This window comes from Dinoponera quadriceps, unplaced genomic scaffold (genome assembly GCF_001313825.1).
Source record: "Dinoponera quadriceps isolate SergipeBrazil2010 unplaced genomic scaffold, ASM131382v1 scaffold1308, whole genome shotgun sequence".
Lineage (NCBI taxonomy): Eukaryota > Metazoa > Arthropoda > Insecta > Hymenoptera > Formicidae > Dinoponera > Dinoponera quadriceps.
Window position 1 is genome coordinate 740,599 of NW_014555613.1, and position 19,561 is coordinate 760,159.

Here is a 19,561-nt window from a genome sequence, read left to right on the forward strand (position 1 = left end):
GATATCTCGATAAACATACCACGCATCTCATACGTTCGTCAGCGTTTTACGAAGTATCGCGAGCGTTATCTTTCTCCAATTTGTGGAGATGGTATATTGATGCGTAAAACCAGCATACATAAAGTACGAGATTCAATTGTAAATACAACTTCCGGATTATATCTACATAGTCGCAAACATGACCCGAAGCGCCTTGAGACGACATTATAAAATTGCAAAGAAAATTTCAGTAATAATTTTGTCTATGGTTACATTAAATATATTTTTCTTTTCGTCTCATTGATGTCATAGAATTTTCTGAAGAGTTTAACTGACGTGGTCCAATCGGATATCTTATTGCAGCTATCTAATCTAATATCAATAACGATTGTCTACGACAATCAACGTACTTTCACGCTTTGACGTTAATAAGCACTCAAATGATAGTGTACGTAAGAAAACAAGCACACGGTTGCTCGAGTATTTTTTGAGAAAAGTGGATTACAATGTAATTAAAGATGTCCGTTAAAGATTAAATCTCCTATGACGTCTTTGGACGGATTTTCACCGATATACTTTAGAGATATTTATAATACCCTCTTGAGAAAGACCGCTCTGACACGCTCTATAATCTCCTCAATGTCCAATTTAGTACAAGAGACGCGGTAGTCTTGGGATCTATTTTTACCGGGACTTAACTGCACCTTTTTTTAGTCAAATGCGTCATGCTGTTTCGATAAAATTATGTCGATATGTAAACTGTTGCTTTTTTCTTTATATATAATTTATATCATTATGTCTGCTTTAATAAATATTTTATTTCGACACATTTCTTAAATATCTCACATTCGTAAGTCATTCGCAATTGTCCTGTTAACATATCCACAACATCTTGAAAAAGTCGAAATGAGATATGCAATTGTGTGAAATGTCTGTGTATTCAAGATTATATTCACTCTTATCGTATTTGTGAGGTCGTCGTACCACTTATCATCATTTAGCGTCAGTCGTTTAATGGGATTTGTGCCATTCTGAATTCTGAAAATCTGTATGCGTAATAATACGAGCTCGGAATTTGTTGTAGGTCGGCGAAATAAGGGAAACAGGTAGTTACATGCACATAATAAAGATATTTCCGTTAATAAAACTATATATATGTTCGTATATTTTGAATTATATCGTATATCTGCATTATATAATAAATCATCTGTCGTATCTCTAAGTAACTCTTTTTAGTAATATTCAGTGTAACATAATACAGTCTCTACTATTATATCTCGACGCTCCTCTGGTCCTCGGCTTATAATTGAGTTTAAGTATAATGGCGATAGTTATGGAAGTGTTAAGATCAACCGATATATCCATTGTTAGCATTTTCGTATTACTCGTCACGAAATTGTCTCAGTAAATACAACTTCCAAAGATTATATTCACGTGATTATACATGATGAGATTAACAGTAATCAACTGAGCGCATTGAAGAATGCAACGAGATTTCATTTTCGTATCTATTATAAATCTATTTATTTAGTATGCTACACAATTTTTTCGTAATTTCGAAACCCTTGTTTGACAAATTTTGTTTTCTCGGAAAAGATTTCCGTAGAAAGAAAATAACTCTTTTCGAGATTTTCTTTACGTTAAAACTATAACATTAAAAAAATACATATAATAGCATTTTCTTCCATATCTAAAGTTGATAACTAATTTTTATACCAAGTGTCTCATATATGCGAAGAGAAAGATTATAATTAAAACGCACGCGACATTAATTGAAAAGACAATCATTGACGCACATCTCTGACGTACCTAAACCTATCGATATACCTAAGTTATTAAAGTATAAAGTACATTGTCCGCAAGTAATAAGATTAAATTGTCGAGATTAGAAAGAAAGGTTAGTAGACTAATTCGATATGAAAACTACGTGAAATTTATAATACTTGCATTACGTGTTAGAAATATGTGCATATGTTGCTAACGGAATAATTGCGATATAGATTTGTCTAACACGGGTTTCACGACCTTAAGAAGGATATCCCTTCGCTTTCGTCGCGATGTAATGGCAGGTTTATAGTATTAATTTATAGTCGTGAACATTTGTCAAGTGTTTCCTATGCAACTATGATAATTTGTAAAAATTAATAAATTACTAGACATGTATAAGAGAGAGCTCCATCAGAGCTTACCAATCTGAAAACCTATACGCACCATAAGGCACTTATTGTAAAATGTAAATATTAATAACAGTACTCTCAATTCTGATTTCCCTTAGTTCTAGCTAATTTATGACGATTACACCTGTATATCCTATTACAAAAATTATTCTCAACAAATTTACTATAGTTTTAAAAACTTGAAAAAAATCCGGTTCTTTTCAAATTTTTTCGCGATATTTTCGGTTTCTTTCCGAACACAAATTGAAAAAAAAATAGTTTTCTAATTATAAAATTTACACTTTAAGTATCTCTCTTCAAAGTTATTATATAAGTACTCTAATATTTCTATATATTTTTTAAGTATGTATACGAGAGCTTATCATAAGCGTCATATTTTCACTAATTCCAGACCTGAAATCAAGGTATCGTTGAAAAGACCAGAAAATCTTTACTATCTTTAACACTTTTACTTGATATTAATTAATATACTAGAAGCACAGTTTATAGATAACAAATACAAAAAGAAATATACTTTACAAATATAAATGAACCAATATATGAATAATTAATAATGTACATACGAATTTTTCCGGACATTCGCGTAGATAAAATAAGTAATGATTTGGTACTATTATGAGATCCATATATCTTCTATCATTTCACGAATAAATTACTATATAATAATTTTTCCATATATTTTAGATAATACATATGAACGAACAATTATGATTTACTTATCATCAATTATTTCTTCGAACGTTTGTGCATTTCCTTCATATAATCCGCGTTGAGAACCGAATTGGAACATTTGGACATACCTGAGAGTTACTTCATAAAAATATTATCTCATCGCTATGATACATAATACCCTGACGCCTATAGCATTTCTCCTGCATTAACAATCGGACCTATTTACAGAAATTGAACAGTATTGAAAATAGGTATTCTTCATACACGTATATTGAGCTACGTTCATGCGAATCGCTTTTCTTGCGTTAAAAGAGCTGAAGATTCAACACAAGGAATGACGACAGTAGAAAAACAGGAAACCAATCTTAGTAGTGTAAGTTGTAACCGGTGTAAAATGTATCGGGAGAAAATTATTTATTACGTCTGTTCCGCTTGACTTGGAACAATCCTACTCTTTTTGCGCGGAGATTCATTTAAAGGCCGAGAATCCTCTTGAACAGATTGAGGATATTTTTGATCGGGATAATTCCACGCTTGTATGTCCGCTGAGCCGAATACCTGATAAGCGATGTACGTAATGCAAGACACGCCCGCTGTGACCGCAAACACGTTCCTCCACGCGTCGAGGGATTGCTGTTTGAAACATCACGTTACATTAAAGACTTGCAATTTGCGAGCGAACCGCGGAGAAAAAAAATTGAAGAGAGAGGGAAATACGATACTTACGCTTTCCTGTGTGAGCAGACCAGCTGCTATCGGGGACAGGAAACTCGCGGTCATGTGAATTGTCTGTGCGAACGCCAATACCGGTCCTGAAATGACACGTAGATTTTACGTTAGATGGAATTCCCAGCGAGTAAACGTACTCGCCAAAACACGAACACTCACCGGCGAAATTAGGCGCGATGTCAACAATATTGGCCATCGCGCCGGCGTAACCAGCTGTTATGAGAGTAACAGCTATAAACCACACAACTAAAACGAGGATAATGTCGCAGCCTAGATATCCTATCAGAATTACGAGAATTCCAGGAACTACTTGGGCTATAAGGAAAAAAATAGACAGTTTCCCATAATTAAATTTCCGGATACCCGTTAAGTGAGGAAAAGAACGGTTAGACTTACATAGCGCGGTAAATATCTTGCGCACGGTCAGCAATGTCATTATTTGCCGTGTAACGAGGACATCTGCGACGTAGCAGAATACAACGGAACTCAAGTAGCTACAGATAAATGGCGCGCCCGACAGGATACCGTTCTGAAAAAGAAGTTTCTTACTCCGGTGAACATAACATCGACACTCGTCGAGTATGATAGATACGTACTGCCTGTATGCTGAACCCTAACACCGTCTTCATGTACATCGGGCCGGGAATGATAAAAACGTAATGCACCCATATTCTACCGAAGGTTGTGACGCCGATGGACCACGCTGGCCAGGATGTGAGTATAGATTTCCAAGGAACAGGCAGATCCTTCAAGCACAATTGCACAATTAGCGCAGAGAGCTCGTTCATGAAGAAGACAACTTCCGATCGCCTCAAACGATACGTAATATAGGTACTGGTTAATTATAATTAATACATAATAATTACTATATATATATTCTAATGTGATAATTACTAATCATAATTAATTATATAATAAAATTAATATAATATATCCTACCTGGTTCGATCCAAGAACTTGGTTTCTAACACCTTCCTGAATGTAACGTAGCTCCGGTTGAGATATTCTGGGATGCGAGGCGGGAGTGTCGAAAGCGCAGAAGTACCAGAAGATGCACCAGATGAGACCAATGCTGCCAGTCGTGTAGAACACTGTCCTCCATCCGAAGTGGGCGATGATAAATGCACACAACGGGTAGGTCAAGCCGATTCCGATGCTGAACCCTGAATATAGATAACCTGGATGTTAGGAGTAGCTCACCCTACGAGCCGGAAGGAAGCTGAAACATGATGCTTGTAGAATGGCCTCGTCTTGATTTGTCACGACTCATGCGTGGTGATGATCGTTCTTCAGAGTCGCGGCGTACGTATTCTCACCCTGTAAAGCGATTCAAGTAGAGACTTAGTACGCAGGAACGAGGGATGGGACATGATGAAGCTGTTATGGTGGGACAATGAAACTTCTATGTGTCTGTAAATAATAAGAGCGTAAACTCGTTCTACCTGGAAAATGAGTGTCACTCTTCTTACGCAGAGATCGGAATCACAAAGAGACGTAACGTGGGTGGGGAGATGAGAAGAGAACCTGATGTGACGAGCAACGCATTAATAAAATAATACGCTTGTAATAAATGAAAAGAAAGAATTCAACTTCTGCAATGTATTACACTAGGCTGCTCTTTGTTTTGTTGCTATGTTACCAAAATGAAAGAGTCAAAGGGAGCAATTTGTAGTCTGGAAAAAATCATTTTGATATTGACCTGTAACGTCACAAAACAAGCAAACTAAACAATGTTCGTTCAATGGTTATAAACAGGGTTGAGTAAGTTGGTTTTTATTTCCAAGTTAAATTGAATGGCCTATAAAATTAACTTTGTTGGATTGAGTTAAAGGTTACCCACACAAAAACTAAATTAAAAGTTAAGTTAATATTAAATTACTTTATTAAAGTTAAACGTTAACTCATTTGAAATTAACTAAGTTAAAAGTTATTATAACAGACAGGAAATAAGAATATTTTGGAACATTTTATTTACATAAAATTGTGCAGGTGCAAAAATTATCTTAATAAAAAAGCGAGATCAACACAAATTGGTCAAATTCTTTTGACCAATTTTTGTAATTTAATTAAAAAACCTAAGTACATTTTGATTAAAAGTTATTAACATTTTAACTTAACTTTTATCTGAGTAATTAGTTATTATTATCCATATATATTGTTACCCAACCCCGATTACAAGTCATTGAAGATAGAAAGTAACGTTTGAGAATTCATAGCGTTAGCAGCGTGAAAATCGCAATAATTTAGTTTTACCGAGCAAATTGACGCGCAATAAGTAAATAGGAAAATCGCAATTGCGTCGTATAGTAAGTACAAAATAAAATTTGTGGTCCCGTCTCTGGGAAAGTTTGAGTGAGAAGAATGAATAAGATTATCTCATATACCGTAGACAAGTGTGGATGCAGTTAAAAGACAATACTGACACATGTAAGAGACAAGTATATATAATATACATGTTCGACGAGCCTGGCTGATTCTACCAACTGGAAGTATACTCGGCCTTTCTCATGCTGTTGAGCGGTCGCTGTTGAGTATACCCCTCGTTCCGGTGAATGCAACCTCGTGGAGACGACGTATTCGGGGTCATTAACAAGTGACAAAATTCGTAGATTGATGAAACGACTGATTAAACGGTAAACCGTTCGCATTTTAGCGACAATTTTACTTTCCCGATCCCCACGGAATTTTGACTGATACAATATGTAGCAGAATGAACTGCGCTTCTCATTCGAACTTCCTCTATTCCACTCTGAAAGAAGCGTGCATTAGTATCACGAGAACACAATCAACGAGGCGTAGTACGGCAATTTTATTTTGTTGCGTTACACTTTGCGGAGAGTACGACGGAATATGACGGAACGCATAGCTTTGGCCTAATTATGGATTTCGAAGTTTCACTGTAACACACGAAAACCTCTGTTAGCGGCCGGCACCCGACAACATACCTTGGAAGGAAGACATGAAGCGCGAGCGTTCCACGGGAGGAATCCAATGTCCGATCACGGCGTACATAGCGGGCCACGTGAGTCCCTGTTTCCATAAGAAAAGGCACAAATAAATCTCTCCGTCGTTCATTCGCTACTCAGAATAATACAACGAAATTTCATTTTGTTTGTTAAATCAAACATTCGTTTGTTCGCTCTATTGTTTGTTGTCTCTAAAAGACAAATTTATTTTAATTAAAGAAATTTTATTAAATTCAGACAAATTTTTTTCTCTATGTGTTATCAGAATATAGTAGTAAAATGGATCTCAACATCTATTTAGCGATTCCTTGAAGACTTACACTTGCAATACCCTGTATGCTGCGCAACGCTATCATGGCCCCGTAATGAATCTCAGCAGCGGATGGCATAAGCAGGCTGCAGACGGCAGTGACGACCTGGGATCCGCCGAATATGGTTTTAGTACCAAAATATTGAGTAAGAACACCGCCGATCATTTGTGAGAGTATGTAACACCAATAAAAGGAGCTGAGAATGGCAGATTGAATGGCTGGGCTCCACGTGAACTCGCCGGCTTCCTGGTCATAAGAATAAAACAATTATATAACATGGCTCGCGAGAATTAAATTATGTTAAGCTTGCGTTTAAGTAAATACATTAAGTAAGTACACAAATCAATTTCTCACTAAACTAAGAGAAATTAGCTTCAAGAAGTAAATTAATTTTTCATTAAATTATAAAGATAAGTGAAATTTATATCCAGGATGTAAGAAAATATTCGAGATAAATATTATTTTTCTTCGATCCTTATAAAATCGTTATTGCTTTTCCTCAAACGTTAGAAGGAAAAATATACTGCGGCTGTCTAGTTTCTTAAAAGTAATAAATAAACATTGTTGGACTTCCAGTGTTTTCTTCGTTACCGCATAATCTTGAAAAACCTTCAGCATTTCAATTAGAAGTTAGACCGTACTGAAAAGTGTTTTTGAATACGCCAGCCAATATTACAATTAATTTTGCATGTCATAATTCCCAGAAGACGAACAGGACAAACGTTATCACTGTTTATTATCTGGTCAAATGCGCGAATCGGCATAAATTCATCTTTCATCAATGAGTCATATTTTCATGCTATATATCGTAATAACAAAGCACCAGTAGAGAATAATCGATATATACGTGCTTTACAACCGCAACGAATTCTACTGTTACGAGCACATGACTGCTTATCAGTGATTCATGTGCGAGTTTGTTGATTCATCGTGTTCGCGAATTATTAACACGAATAAAATTATTTTTCGATCACTTACAATCCATTTTGTTGCAGTGAACATTTTTACAATTAGGAAGATACGCGGTTTCTGCTAAACTTGTCATACTCGACACTCCATATAAAAAAGCAACTTTGCACACTGATGTACATGTACCACATGTAGAGTACATTTACACCATGATTACGTTAGACAATAATGTAATGGTTACTCGTGGTGCATTCATCACGTTCACAGATAGTCGTTTGGTACGTTAATTGGTACTAGTCACCGCGTGACAGGATATTCCTGACTGTGACTGAATAAATATATGACGCAATACGTGACACATTTTTCATTTACGTTTCAAAGCAAAGTAATAATAGCATTCGACACGCACTTGCATACAAGAAACAGATCATTTCTCATCGACGTGCAATGGAAGATTCTTTCTGCTTTTACGTTAAGGGGAAACAGTTATCGTCACTTGTTCCGAGAATTGTATATAACAAGCAGTAGTGAGTAGCATAAGTGCAGAGAAAAATCAGATACTATGCGATTTGTCGCAACGGCAAACATACCTCCGGTCTAATCACGGTGGTGTTCTCCGTATGCGACGCATTCACTATTGTGTAACAGTGTGACGTTACCGCAACATCGTTGTCTGACGTTGACGGCAGCTTCGCCATGGCCACCATGGCGATATTAATGTCCGTCCTCATCATGAAAGATACGAGGAATCCGGAGAACGAGAGTAAATACAGTACTACCCGCGCTGGAATCATGTCTGCAATGAAGAAGTTCAATCAACAAAGCTGGTGCCGATGATTTTACATTACCAAGTAAATGAAGTACATTTGCAAATAGATTTAGAAATTAATGACACTACCGACATTATCAATAATTTGAACAATATCTCTTAATTCTTATGATTTTTATTCTACAGAAAAAATTACGCTCTAAATCATGTAACAAAAAATATATTACCTCCTAATTTTCGCAATGTGCAAGGTGGTCCTTTTTTATACATCTCGGATTCCTCATATCTGTAAAAAATAAACTTATTATAGGATACATGTATACACATAGGATACATGTAATATAGAAATAATATAAAAACGATAAGATCGCACTTATTAGAACAAAGAAATCCTTCAATGCTTAATTGACACTTTGTTTGACGTTTAGTTTGAGTTTTCATATTTATAAGCAACAGAATAAAAGGAAAGCTAAGAAAATGTTATATTTCTTAAAATACGTCGAAAATAATATCGAATAATAATAAAATAATATCGAATACTATTTTACTAAAAATATTGTAAATAATTTTAAAAAATTAAATAAAACTTTAAATACTATATAAAAATATGTACGTTATTACCATATAATGAAAATATAAGACCATTATGTACAAATATGCAAATAAAGATAAGAAGATTTATTAAAGTCCGATGAAATTACCCTTGAAATTCGTCCATTTTTGTGCAGTGGTTTCTGTATCTGAAATATAACAGAGTACAAAAACGGATTTCTTGTCACGGGAGCACGTAAGAGCACGTAGATCACCTCGGGTTCTGTTAAAAAAGCAAAAAGTGAGAGTTAATTTATTTTAACTATCGTTAGTTCATAAAACTTGTTAAACTTTGTTGCGTCATTCGATCGTTATGAGATTTCGTATTAACCGGTATATAATGCGGCATCTTGATAAGATCGTAAGGTATCCAAAGTATTGCATCGAGGTCATGACTTATAAGAACGGGATGAAATTCCAACGCGGAATTCATATTGGCATTCTTGGGGCGGCTAGTGGAAGCCCTTGGAAAAATTTATTTATGAGGCTTGAACGCAATATACTTTAAACGCGGAAGAAATAAATTCGATCGTTGAAGAAAATTGTTCTCAGAATACGCAGCCCTTCACATATCAGTTTTTGATTGCTAGGCATATTGCGAGCTGTTGCTTCGCGCAATTACTAATGAAGTCGCGCGTAGTCGTAAGGAATCTCTAATCTTTAACTCGTTATTATAGAACGCCCTGGGGATCATTGGTCGAAATTTATTTGGGACATTGCAAGAAGAAAATAACAATCAAAAAAATTTACAAACACCTGTGTAATACTTATGCAATGTGTAGTTTGTTTTATTTATGTAATACGTACAAAATTCCTAAGGATTCTATATATAGTTAAAACATTATTATATTATTATATTATTGTTAATTTTGTATTTGAGGGCAAAAAACTAAAAGGCAAAATTCCATTTTATTCGCGCGATGTTAACAAACAACTGACCTACGAACCGCGCAAAACTTAATTTATGACCAGAATAAAAATATAGTCGAAAATAAAGCTGCTTCGTCATATAAAATCTGCATTATGATTGCAGATATAAAATTCTTTGTTTGTAATTTTTATATGCATACAAATTTTTGTACATTGCACAATATCCAACATACACAATTTTATTGTGTACTTTCTAACATACAAAAGCCTAACTATCCTTTTGTTTGCGATAAGCTGTGATATAATCTAATGCCGATCACATATTGTATTTCAAGGTTATACAATATGTTTTCTTCTTGCTTAAGGACAAATCGGCATATGAAACTTATCGAATTACATAAAAGAAGGCGCAGTTTCTGTAATATCCTGTATAATTAGTTTACGTCCCGCATAGAACATCATTTTTTATATAGTTAGAAATATATTTTAACGTTGCGTTTAGCGTAATGTATTACAATTTATACGCTTGTTTATCGATTCTCTTACTTGCAATATTCAAATGAGACACATAATTATATTCTTTAGCCACTTATGCGCGACAGAGATTATTAAGAATGCTCGTACGATACTAAATTTCCGCAAAAACTCTAATTATCAAAAGAAACAATCATTTATGCGTGGCGCACACGGAATTGAATAATGGCGAAACTCAATCTTGGAAATCAATGATGATTCTGCAAAATTTACTGCAATACGACGAAATGATAAATAATCGAAATTAAAATATCAGTCTTTCATAATAAAGCAGATAGCGTATATATGGAATAAAAATATCTATAGATATGTGGAATATGTAAATTTATATAAATTTTATTATCATTTCACCAGAGTATAATGTTCACAAAATTATATTATACTGATTTTACGCAGCATAACAAGAATTGTGCATTAATAATAATTTACCTTATTAAATGAACTACATTTAAAATTGAATGTTCATAAAAATAATTATAAAAAACAAAATAATGTTTAATCAAATTCTTACTGATAAAAATGGTTCTGAAAATCTGTATGTACGTAAATCCCTCTCTAGATTTCATTATAATCCATGCAAATTTATCAGTTTTCTGTAAATTTGATCAAAGCTACGCTTTGATTGTGTATTAGTAAATACCGCAAACGAACGTTAAGACGCACACCGTGACCACAGTGTCTTTCACCTTCTCTGTGCTCAGTGTCTCAAGGTAAATCGCTATGTAACTCGTAATACTGAATGTCAGCCATGATAATGAATACGCAGAAAATCGAAATTCTATGATCACACAAATAGCGCCTCGCATAATTTTTTCCATGCGCAAACGACATTTATAAACACGTCGATTTATGTATGTAAACCCACTTATTTATAAAGAACTTAATGAGAAAAATGCATTTTTTCACTTGTAAAACATATAAATTGCACTGTTAATGATATCTCTATTTTTCATGTCAAAAATGGAATTAGTTAAAATTAAAAGCGACGACTCAGTTTACGAAGTTTGAAGAACGTTGTAATATAAAAACAAGTTGACATTATCTCAAGTTTCGGAAACTCACTTTGAAAGTAAAGTAAGAAGATATAAAACAGACTAGAACCAAATCAATTTCATTAACTTTTGTTTCAACATATCTATATGTTTAAAATTTTATATCATATTAAAGCTGTTCCTTTATAAATACCTTTAACTTTACAGATACTACTGTATTTCTCTTTATGTAAAAACTAAGTTGAAAATACGATGATAGATTAAACGTATACTAGAAGTGTTTTCACAAATTAATTAATTTATCAATCAAGATTGATAAATTTTAAGTATATGATAACGTTCAAAGACATTTCGTTTTCAAAGTGACTTTGCAAATGAAGGAAATGACAGCACTTCGTTATAATTTGCATGATTTAACGAGCGTGAGTCGTGGTAAGTGGAAAAAATTATGACCAGTTACATATCGACTTCGATCTTCGAGAGTCACGACAAACGCGGATTTAACGCGTAACAACTGATAACGAATATCAGCGTAACGAGTTTTGTGACGAGCGAAAAAAACCGTGATATTAACGTTAATCTTATTTCCGAAGAGTCACTTACGTTGAATGACGAAACGTAGACTGGGGACACGCGGAGAAGCGGCTATGTGCCGGTTACGATTGCACGAGGCTCAACAGGCGCGACTCGAAGAGCGTGGTGAAAGAAATCACAATGCGATCAACATCGTCGCAGACGGAACGAAGTGCTGACACTGAAAGGCCGAACCGGACTACGAGACGTTGACTATCTTAGTGACCCCACCATCGCGTCGGTTTTCGATCGCGGTTTTGGTATAGTGTGGAGGCGGAGATGAGAGGGAATTCCGTACCTGTTATGAACAAAACGCGACACGACCGGATCTCTTTAGCGTTTCATCATTGATAATTACGTACTAAATACGAATTACAGAACCAGACGATTCGCCCGATGTATTTGTTGCACGTAAAGAGAAACATGACGTGAGCATTATACGTGATTAGCCAAAGCAGAGAATTATCTACGGTCGACTGATGTTTATTTTAATAGCACAGATTATTAGTGATCCTTCGATAGAAAGAAGTACGTGACGTGATTGGTTAATTTTTCAACTGACAATTTTATTACGACGTGATAAGTGCGGATAGATAAATAAAGCGATAATCATAGAGTGGTAGCTCATTGAACGGTAACTATCGATCGTTATACAATGTGGATCATACGAAATGTTGTTCATACATTACGATAGAGATGTATAACAATAATTAATGATTAAATAAGAGAATGACTGTCAGACGGTTATTTTATACGAGAGTGAAATTACGTGGAGATGTGAGGACTCAGAAATGTGCTTCATCGCTAACAAACGATTAGATCAATGTATAAGATGCATTTGTTAATAGCCACTTAAGTTTACTCACTTTAATGCTCCCTCTTTTGTAATTTATTTATTTATGAATAAATTTTATATCTCGGAACTTCTTTTCTCTTCTAACAAATATATTCGTATCGGCAAAAGTAATATTTTATTATAGGAAAAAGTGATGAACTACATTATCGTCTATATCGTACGTGAAATATTTCTGCATGTCACAAGAAATTACATCATTATTTTTTCTACACCTAGTGCATCTGCTTATCGATATAAAACGTATTACGCATACTCATAATAATACATTATCCTTCAGTGTTAAATTATGTTTAAATACATCGTACGATATGACTTAGAGGCCACTTCTTGACCGATCGATATTTATGTTCGTATAACGTAAATGAAGGCGTGCTTTACAAATTTCAAGGATTCCCTGATGTACGACTTATTTTTTCCAATGTTACATGAATTAATGGTGTTTGGTGATGTAGTAAAATATGTTTAATAATATTGCGCAACGGTTCGAGCAAATTATGTACGATAACCTCAAGCAGATATAGCGCATTTCTCAACTTTTCACCAAGCATCCAAATGAAGAAACTTCGCCCTATTCATAATATTGGGCTTAATTATCTCACAGTTGACCTTATCAAGTACACAATCGAGACGGGTCATGCAATTCGACCAGTGGAATTGTACTCAAAGCGAACATGAGAGCATGCGCGCGTCATCATAATTATACACGCAACGTATATTCATTAAATATCATATATAGTTTGATAATGTTTCTAAGAAGCGATAATTGCAACATTATTGTCACAAAGTTCCACTTCGTTTACAGTTCAGATATAGTTTCCGATAATACTAATACACCGAAGAAAATTAGAAGAGTGATTAGTATAAAGTATATTGTTGTATAATGTATATTTGTTTTCAGTTGAAACAGAAAGAGAGAGAGAGAGAGAGAGAGAATGCAAAAAATGCAGTATATTGTATTCGTAGTTTTTCTTCATTTTGCAACGTTTTTAGTTATGTCCAAGTATCAAGGTAAATTCTAACATTTTATTTTTGCTTAGTCGTTTCCTTATTACATAACATGACTGGCGGATATTCTGTACGATTGTGAGATAAAGCCAATTACAAGAACACTAACCATTTACCTTTCAAAATACCAAATAAAAGAACAGTAAGAAATAATTTACCTTTCAGAATATCTTTATCAGATTTTGATAACAAATGATGTTTCTAATAAATGTCAAGGATAAAAGAACCTTACGTAAACGTTTTTACTTTATAAAGATAATAAATTTTTCTCAATTATGATTACTCTAAAATATACTCTAGAATATTATTATATAAGGATCTTATTTACTTTCTCGTTTAATGGTTATTAGCTTGATAATTAATAATTTGTAATATCCTTAAATAACATTGATAAAAATAACATTAATTTGTATTTAGGATTTTATAATATTTTCATTCACAAATGATGCGAAAAAATATAAATTAAATAATTTGTTTACGGAAAATCCGACAAGTGTCAAGATTTCCCCGAGCAACTATCGGAATTTCCCGAAATTACAAGCACATACATGAATTCATAATAACAAAACATTGATTAAAGTGATACCTCCTATTTAATCTTGCGCATATAGTAATACAATGAAATAACAACCAGTCTTCCAAGAATTATCTCAGTTATATAAGTTAGTTGCAAAATCAAAGTTCATATATGTATCATATGCATTCGTGTTTTATAGCTCGTTTTCTCGCTCGTTTTGTCCCACACAGCATACCTTCTGAGGGACGTCCTACAGACGTCATTTTGAGATATCGCCATAACCATAGGATATTGCAAGATAGTTTCAAATATCCGCTTGATATCCAATAAATGCATAAATATCCGCCTACGTGATATCCTTCGGATATCTTAAACAATATCCAAAGAATATCCGAGGAAGCTCAAGAAATATCGTAAGATATATTATTATGTATTCGGGTAGCACACACAAACACATGTCAATTATTTTTTTAATTACTGGACGTCATTCCGATTCCATTTTATTTTCTTCATTTTTCATGTAATCTATGTACAAAATAGGTAAAAGAAGTAAATAATAATATAAAACTTTCCTTAAAAAGAAAAACAGCTGTAAAATAAACGAGCCGTGGGGTCGCAGCCGATCTTGTGGTTAGAGAATTAATATGCTTCGATTATTAAGAAAATCTGAAGAAATAGATTTATTCTATGTAAATAAAATATAATGAAAACGTAATACAAAGCATAGATGCGCCAAGTGGAATACAAACAGAGAAATGACATTGACGTATGTTGCATGCGATGTATTCTGCTAATATTAATATGCTGAGCATTAATTATGAAATGTGTAGTATTTAGACGTTCATTCGCCGTGCGTTCTCTACGTACACAATATATTTAGTATGCTCGTTCATATACGGTGCAATGTGTCGTATTTGGAATATTCATCTCTTGTGTATCGTAATGAGATCACACGGTGCAATAAAACATATCCCTGGTATCTCGCTGTTGTAATTATAAACATGCAATTATCGGTCTCGTGACTTTCTCGACACGGTGAGCAGGTCAAGTGAAAACAACAAAGCTAAGGTTGTAGGAGGACACGAGAGGATAAGCGATGATGCTCGTGGTAAAACTGCAATTCTTTCCATATATGCATTGCTAATGTCATCACATTGATTCACCTTTAACCCAGTTTCTTCTTATCCGAGCTGAGTTAGGGGCAAAAACCCACGAGAGTTCTCACATGCAATTTACAGTAATGGACAATCCTAAGTCCATGTACAATGACTCCCAAGGTTTGCCGAAGAAATAATAGTCTCGCCAGTCATTGTAGCGACGTAATGCACAGCAAGTTCCTCGTACAAACGTGTTAGAATGGTAATGCTGACCACTGTAAGACGTTATCTTATCGCCTTGGTCTCTCTCCGATCTGCAGTTACGAGCCGCTGACGGACGGTGTGTCACCAAGTATCGATGGGATGATACACGGCGCGAGAACAGTCGCATAGGACGCCCGATGAAGGACACCGTCCATTCCGAGGAGGTTAAGCGCGCGGACTTCCGCGGCTACGATGCACCACGTGGCTCGTCGGCCGCTCTCGAGGGCAGCGGGTCGCGAAAACCGCAGCGAATCGAAGGACAGCCGACTTGGACTCACCTTGGTGCAGTCGTTTCTGCGTCCAGCCAGTGCCTCGTGAAGCGTGAACGTTCTCTTGCGCGGCATTTTCGTCCACGAGGCAGCGGCGGCGGGCACACTCAACTTGTCCGGCGTCGCGCGTTTACCTGCGCGGGTGAGCTAAAATGTGAAACGTTGCCTCGCGAGAATGTGTGAGCCGCCGCGAGTGACCCAGCCGGAGCGAGGTGAGACGAACGGCAAGGCGAACGTCGCCGTTAGAACGGCGCGTACCGCACACACCGGATACGACTCACGAGCGTGTGAGGCTACGTAATCGCTCGCCTGTCGGCTTCTTTGACGACAGATGCGTCTGTTTGTCGGCGGGGGGTCACGTGACCCGAACATACACGACGTGCTGCGATCGATGAAAGGAACTGCGCCGACGCGTTATATCGCGAAAGTCAGTCCCGTCATTAGCGAAACTTTCACCAGGGTTCGCAGAATTATATCGGGAAATTCGCTCTGTATCAATGAATGCATTGTTTGGGACTAGAGTTGGAGCCATTTCTCTGATTTCCGCTCGAAGTCTCCGAGCGAAAGAGAAAATCTTTGAACCTCTGGCCAAAAAACAATATTTCCGTGCCAATGCAGCAAAACATGTGACCGATAAATTATGAACTCAGAGCAAAACACATTATTGAAAAACGCCAGAAGTAGCACTAAGTATATTTATAAAGTAAAGAAGCAACCATAGAAATTTTGATTTTGTTAGAAGTTGAATAGCGGATACATTTTATTGGTGCAAAGTGTAATGATAATGGAAAGACCTTTTCTTTTAAATTCCACCTCGCCAATCTCCGGGCGGGCGGACAAACTAAGGTGACAACCTTGGTTGTAGCAACTAGAATTTCTGAACATTGACGTCATGTTGAATTTTAAGGAGCTAGCAATATTTCTCGTGATTCTGGACCATTGAATTGGGGAGAAATCATGATTTTTATTGGAACATTCCATTAATCAATTTCTCTGCTCGATAAATAACTTTTAAATTAGTTTCCTAAATGAATAATTTCGAAGACGCTTCACGTGAAACGTCAGTTTCATAGTTTAAATTTATGAAACAGCGTTGAGATATTAGGCCACGTATACACATTTCTATCTAGAAACTATTTAATGTCTGAACTTTCACGCTTTTCCCTTTTCCACCGTAGAGTAATGTATAATCTTCTCTTCAGTGCAGAATGTTTGGCACCTGACCTTTCTAGTTTTAAATTTTTGTACGCCGTTGAAAAGAACTCAAAGTAAACCGAAACGTTTGTTTTGGATGAATTTATTGATATTTGAATTTAGAGTAGGGAGAATTTCGAGTTATTTATTGTGATATTTATGTATTATGTATTATGTATGAACAACTGCTGGTAAGGATATTGCTCTTTCTTTTATTTCTATTTTATTACTAAAGATTTTTACCGTCTTTTCCTCATTTCTGTTTTTATATGTGTACGAGTTGTTGATACAGCTGCATTTTGCTAAATAAATTTGTAACGTGCAAAAATAACGTTTCCAGTTTTCCAGTTTAAGTAATTCCAGTTTTGATACAAATACAGGTGAAAAACAGATGTCTTTTTGATTTTTAAAGAATCTATCAAAAAATTCGCGAGTGATCTGAAAAGAAAAATAAATCTCTCTCACCATTATTTAAAATTATTTTCATTATTTATACATAAAAGTATCTAAATATTGCTGTAGACCATTTATAGAAATTAGTTAAAATTAACTAAAATTTAAATTACTTCTCATTTATCATTATCTTCAGAGAAAGGTTCTAATTGTTATAAGATTTTAACAGTTTTAACTAATATTTGAAGAAATAGTTTTAGAAAGCATATTTTATGATAATTATAATATGTATTCATTACGTTTAAGATATGTCCATTACGTTTAAGATTAAATATCGTAAGTGTCTGGACTGACATTTCAACTATTATTGTTTTCTTTTCTCGTTTTTCACGAATATGTACGCGTGTGTGTATCGTCTATTGTATCACAATTTATGGGTCAAAGTCGCGCGCGCATTTCAATATCTTATCTGGTTTGAAGGTCTTGTCCTCACTTTCACTATGTATTTTCAGATGTATGATTAGGATGTAAAATTTTTTTATAGACATAATTAGGACGAGGACTTAAAACTTGTTCGTAATCAATCAAAATACAAAAACTTGCTGTGTATATGTAATTCATTTGAACATCACAAATATGTGCAATGCATATTATATATTTAGTATATAAAAAACAGACAGAAGATATATTCCCTTCCTGGCAATGTAAGCTGAAGTAATAATAAATCTATCTACAGAAGATATATGTAAAAGATATATAAATATATAGAAGATATAAGTAAAAATTCTTCCTACAGTCACATATGTATATGTGTATGTCGAATGACAGATTGTCGTCACTTTCAACGTGTATATATTGAATCTACTTATATCGATTTTTCTTGCATTGCACTCGTTGCAAATACAACTTCGGATCAATAATCGGGATTTTCGACGATGTAAGAAAATTCATGTGAATATTGTCGCGTTCATTAATCAATCACCCATAATGAGTCAAGGAAATCTCCCGATTCAGCCGAAGAACAAATATCCAAGAAATTCCTTTCTATCGCGTGACAGCAATTGCAAGTAGGTTAAATTCGGATGTGTCACGGTTACAGCGACGAGCAAATGTGAACTTTGCTGACAGTCCTGTAGCGTATCACTCGTTAAAGAAAAATAACGTAAGATTTTGCAAAAAAATTGAAAAGATTGCGAGCTTCGTCATCACACATGTCGGATATCGCAACGAGAAATTCTCATTATCACAAAGCAGATGTGTCGGAAGATAACAAGAATGTGTCCAGTTTGTGCAAATCAAGAAATGAAATCAGTAGAACGGTTAGCAATACATTTTATACGCAGAAATTATCTGAACGAACATATCGACCTACATTAATGCGCTCTCGTTAGGTTTCCAATGCGAATCTTTTCGCGAGAAAATTGTGGAATGATGCTTCCAGAATGTCCAGAAATTCTATTCATGTTCCTACAAATGATGTAATAGAAGAAGGTAATTTTATCTTGAACTTATCTACATTTATAAATTAAAACCATTTTATAAATGACAAAGGAAGTAGCGTCTATTAGGAAGGATCGACTATTACAGAAATACATAAAAATAATCTGTCGGCGACTTTAGAGTCCCAAGTTTCATATTTTCTATGAAATTAGATAATTTGTAGTTTTCATACTTTGCTTCAAATTATATATTTGCTATCGTGAAATATACCGATTTCAGAAAGCGAAGTCATAAGCGTACTGACAAAACAATTGTGTCTGGTGGAGTCGCAAATGCGAAAAATGCAATCCATCATGGCGAAAACCGAGGAAGGATTGCGAACCAAAGATCAGGAAATCGTACGCTTAAAGCGGAAGGTTCTCTGTACGCTTTTCTTACATTAAAAATGCAATAA

General features: G+C 35.0%; 1 protein-coding gene across 3 annotated transcripts; it reads right to left on the reverse strand.

The window, feature by feature from the left end:
- Nucleotides 1-1,121: 1,121 nt before the first annotated feature.
- On the reverse strand, nt 1,122-18,317 carry LOC106744890 (sialin-like). 3 transcript variants are annotated; one of them, XM_014620018.1, is made up of 13 exons: nt 15,614-16,083; nt 12,103-12,370; nt 9,214-9,326; nt 8,740-8,798; nt 8,334-8,539; nt 6,844-7,080; nt 6,503-6,587; nt 4,497-4,720; nt 4,154-4,303; nt 3,954-4,086; nt 3,717-3,872; nt 3,555-3,640; nt 1,122-3,461 (listed from the first exon to the last, which is right to left on the reverse strand). In XM_014620018.1, the coding sequence occupies exons 3-13, from the start codon at nt 9,228-9,230 to the stop codon at nt 3,246-3,248; spliced, it is 1,569 nt and encodes a 522-aa protein (XP_014475504.1). In that variant the 5' UTR covers nt 9,231-9,326; nt 12,103-12,370; nt 15,614-16,083; the 3' UTR covers nt 1,122-3,245. The 3 variants fall into 3 exon arrangements, with proteins under 3 accessions (XP_014475504.1, XP_014475503.1, XP_014475505.1); XM_014620017.1 differs by lacking the exons at nt 12,103-12,370; nt 15,614-16,083 and adding an exon at nt 16,090-18,317; XM_014620019.1 differs by lacking the exon at nt 12,103-12,370.
- Nucleotides 18,318-19,561: the final 1,244 nt, after the last annotated feature.

Coding starts and splice junctions, on each gene's coding strand:
- LOC106744890 (XM_014620017.1), bottom strand. Junction 8,540..8,739: donor CACATTGCGAAAATTAGGAG/GTAATATATTTT, acceptor TCTTCATTGCAG/ACATGATTCCAGCGCGGGTA. Junction 3,873..3,953: donor CAAGATATTTACCGCGCTAT/GTAAGTCTAACC, acceptor TTTTCCTTATAG/CCCAAGTAGTTCCTGGAATT.